Below are 4,125 nucleotides of genomic sequence, written 5' to 3'. Positions count from 1 at the left end.
AAACCTGAGGTAGGTTCACTCTGTAAACATTGCTTGTACCTTATTACTCACTTGAGCAAAGCCCCAGGTTGTTAGAACTACAAACATGAATTTCACCAATGATTTAGATTCCCAGTCTTAGTAAAGAAATATGTAAATAAAGGCTGCATTAATAATTATTCTGAAATACTGAGAAATCTCAATATTTGCATTTGCTGGATGCTTTGAGACTAAAGTCCACAGTGAGATTACAGAATAGAATCTGTTTTCCAGATTGATAGAGGAAATGTTTATATAACTCTTAACCTGCTTGTCTAAAGCCAGTGACCTAAACTGTAGTCTGTACCTGGTTAAAACTACCCATGAATACAACCCTTACTTACTTTCCTCTTTATCCATTTATCTGTAGATCATTTGAAAGTCTTTCATGACCAAGCACATCATGAGTAATTGAAATGCAACTCCGTGTAGTGTTTTTACTAAATGATTGTTCATTGCTTTCCAAACAACTACATTAGAAAAACTTGGCAGATTTGGAAATACACTTTTTGAATCCTAAGTGGTTGAGAAATATGAATTAGCTCACAGAGCAATTGAGTATGTAAGTGATAATATTATTTTGGAGAGTGTTCTTCCATTTAGCAGAAAGATGTGTAAAATTTAATAGTTGAAGTACATGATCAAAATTTATTTGTAAACTGAATGAATTTTAGTGCTAACAGTTTTAGTCATGAGTCAAATATAAATTGTATACATGTGAATGATTTGTTTATATCTTGATTTTTGGGTCAATAATTCTTCAAGTTACATTAGTTTTATAATTTGGAATTAACTGCTAGTGGATCAAAATTATGTAATTATTTACAATGACCTCAATACACAAAATTTGGCATACTAAGATGATACATGATGATGCTAGTTGTAAGTTAACATCAGTGAGTGGGTAATACTAACGGGTCCACTAGTTCTTGTAAGACAGGTAAGTAAAAAGAAATTTTTTTCTCTAAACATGTTAGGCAAACCTAGCGTTAGCTGAAAGGCTGGTAGTAAATTCAGAATTAATTTCAAAGTACAATGTGAGCTCATTGGATTTACTGAATAATTATTTGGGGCTTTAAGATTTCATGTGCTGTTCGAACACAGCAGAGAGCATTTAGATTTTCTTCAGTGATACATGAAAATATCCATTTTAACAGGTAAATATTGGGAAGATGGATTCGCCCATTGAAAAGTGGAACCTAATAATTGGCAACCTGGCTTTAAAGCAGGTAAGTGGTACACGTATTTGTTTACAGATCTTGGGTGTACAAATTTTGAGTGTTATCTGTAAGATTGTTGTAAATTTTAGTACTGTGAGTCTACCCTTTGTTTTCAGAAACACCAAAACAATAATTTAGTACCTTGAAAAAGTGATGGAGTAAATGGATACCCATGACCTCTGAAAGCTATTCTTTGTTTAGAAACTAGTTTTTACAAATATGAAAAATATATACAAAATATGGAAAAAATATACAAAATATTGTCTATCATAAGTGTGTGATAGAGCCAGAATTTGCATTAATATATCTGTTTAGTAAATATTTAACACTTCATTAAGTGCTATTTTTTTTTTTTACTTTGCTATTTAAAGATAAACTGAGTTCTTTTCTATGTATTATGGTCAGATATTTGTTTGTTTTCCTTAATTTGTTAATGTTACTGGTATTAATATACACAATACAGTAGTTTACCAATTACATATACACTGAACTGTGAAGTGTAGATCGTGTGTAATCTACAGCTCTCTGTAATCTTAGGTGAATATCCCTTTTTCTTCTTCCTTCACCTTCTCCTACCCCTAAGACTGAAGACTGCAGCTACCCCTAGTAATTCTCTAGCTAGTGTGAGCTTCGGGAATGCACACTAATTTTGATACTAGCTCAGCTAGGACATAATGTTGAGAACGTGGTTGCATGAACAGAATTTCATGTAATTCAAGGACAAAGAAATAAAGCACACTTTTTGAATATGTGTATAAGTGCTTGTGAGATCACAGATGTGGAAATAGAAAAATCTGCAATCTGACCTCAGCTTTAACATTAAACAGTTTATAACCTTTGTTAATCTATTTGACTTTTCTGGACTTCACTTTTCTCTTTTATTTTTTTTTTCTTTGAAATAAATTTTTCTTTTATTTATTTATTTATTTTAAGGCCAGGTCTTGCTCTGTTGCCCAGGCTGGAGTGCAGTAGCGCAATCATGGCTCACTGCAGCCTTGACCTCCTGGGCTCAAGTGATTCTCCCACCTTAGCCCCCTGAGTAGCTGGGACTACAGGTACATGCCACCATGCCTGGTTAATTTTTGTACTTTTTGTAGAGACAGGGTTTCGCCATGTTGTCCAGACTGGTCTTTTCCTTCCATTTTTAATTTTTGTGGATACATAGTAGGTGTATATATTCATGGGGTACATGAGATGTTTTGATACAGGCTGCAATGCATAACAATCACATCATCTAAAATGGTATATCCGTCCCCCCAACATTTATCCTTTGTGTTACAACAATCCAATTATACTCTTGTAGTTATATTTTATTGTAAAATTGAATTATTATTGACTGAAGTCACCTTGTTGTGCTATCAAATACTAAGTCTTATTCAATTTTTTTCTACTCATTAACCATGCCTACCTCCCCCACACTCTCCTACTACCCTTCCCAGCCTCTAGCAACCATCCTTCTACTCTCTAGCTCCATGAGTTCAATTGTTTTGATTTTTAGATCCCGCAAATAAGTGAGAACATCCAATGTTTGTTTTTCTGCTCACTTAGCATAATGACCTCCGGTTCCATCTATGTTATTGCAAATGACAAGATGTCATTCTTTTTTATGGCTGAATAGTGCTCCATTGTGTATAAGTACACATTTTATTTATCCATTTATCTGTTGATGGACACTTAGGTTGCTTCCAAATCTTGGCCATTGTGAACAGTGCTGCAACAAACATGGAAGTGCAAGTATCTCTTCAACATACTGATTTCCTTTATTTGGGATTATATACTCAGCAGCAGGATTATTGGATCATATGGTAGCTGTATTTTTAGTTTTTTGAGGAACCTCCAAACTGTTCTCCATAGTGCTTGTGCTATTTACATTCCCACCAACAGTGTACGGGGGTTCCCTTTTCTCCGCATCCTCACCAGCATTTGTTATTGCCTGTCCTTTGGATAAAAGCCATTTCAACTGGGGCGAGATGATATCTCATTGTAGTTTTGATTTGCATTTCTCTGACTATCAGTGATGTTGAGCACCTTTTCATATACCTGTTTGCCATTTGTATGTCTTCTTTTGAGAAATATCTATTCAGATCTTTTGCCTGTTTTAAAATCAGATTATTAGATTTTTTTCCTGTAGATTTGTTTAAGCTCCTTATATATTCTGGTTATGAATCATTTGCCAGATGGGTAGTTTGCAAATATTTTCTTCCATTCTATGGGTTGTCTCTTCACTTTGTTGATTGTTTCCTTTGCTGTGCAGAATGTTTTAAGCTTGGTGTGGTGCCATTTGTCCATTTTTGCTTTGGTTGCCTGTGCTGGTGGGATATTACTCAATGTATTTTGCCCAGACCAATGTCCTGGAAAGTGCCCCTGATGTTTTTGTGTAGTAGTTTTATAGTTTGAGGTCTTAGATACAAGTCTTTAATCCATTTTGATTTGATTTTTGTAGATGGTGAGAGATAGGGGTCTCATTTCTTCTGCATATGGGTATCCAATTTTCTTAGCACCACTTATTAAAAAGACTGCTTTTTCCTCAGTGTATGTTCTTGGCACTTTTGGCAAAATGGGTTCACTGTAGATATATGGATTTGTTTCTGGTTTCTCTATGCTCTTCCATTGGTTTGTGTCTGTTTTTATGCCAGTGCTGTCTTTTGGTTACTGTAGCTCTGTAGTATAATTTGAAGTCCGGTAATGTGATTCCTCCAGTTTTGTTCTTTTTACTTAGGATAGTTTTGACTATTTCGGAGTCTTTTGTGATCCCACATAAATGTTAGGATTTTTTTTTTTTCTATATCTGTGAAGAATGTCTTTGGCATTTTGGTAGGGATTACATTGAATCTGTAGATTGCTTTGGGTAGTATGGACATTTTAACAATATTGGTTCTTCTAATCC

At 34.5% G+C, this 4,125-nt stretch overlaps 1 protein-coding gene across 1 annotated transcript in view; it reads left to right on the top strand.

The window, feature by feature from the left end:
• SLC41A2 (solute carrier family 41 (magnesium transporter), member 2) overlaps positions 1 to 4,125 on the top strand; it is a 162,146-nt gene that overhangs the window by 65,570 nt on the left and 92,451 nt on the right. Inside the window, exon 5 of the mRNA XM_011975507.1 lies at positions 1,176 to 1,247. Within this exon, the coding sequence (XP_011830897.1) occupies positions 1,176 to 1,247 (72 nt within the window). The remainder of the gene's footprint in view (positions 1 to 1,175; positions 1,248 to 4,125) is intronic.

Source organism: Mandrillus leucophaeus, unplaced genomic scaffold (genome assembly GCF_000951045.1).
Source record: "Mandrillus leucophaeus isolate KB7577 unplaced genomic scaffold, Mleu.le_1.0 Scaffold157, whole genome shotgun sequence".
NCBI lineage: Eukaryota > Metazoa > Chordata > Mammalia > Primates > Cercopithecidae > Mandrillus > Mandrillus leucophaeus.
This window is presented reverse-complemented; position numbering and strand designations above follow the sequence as displayed.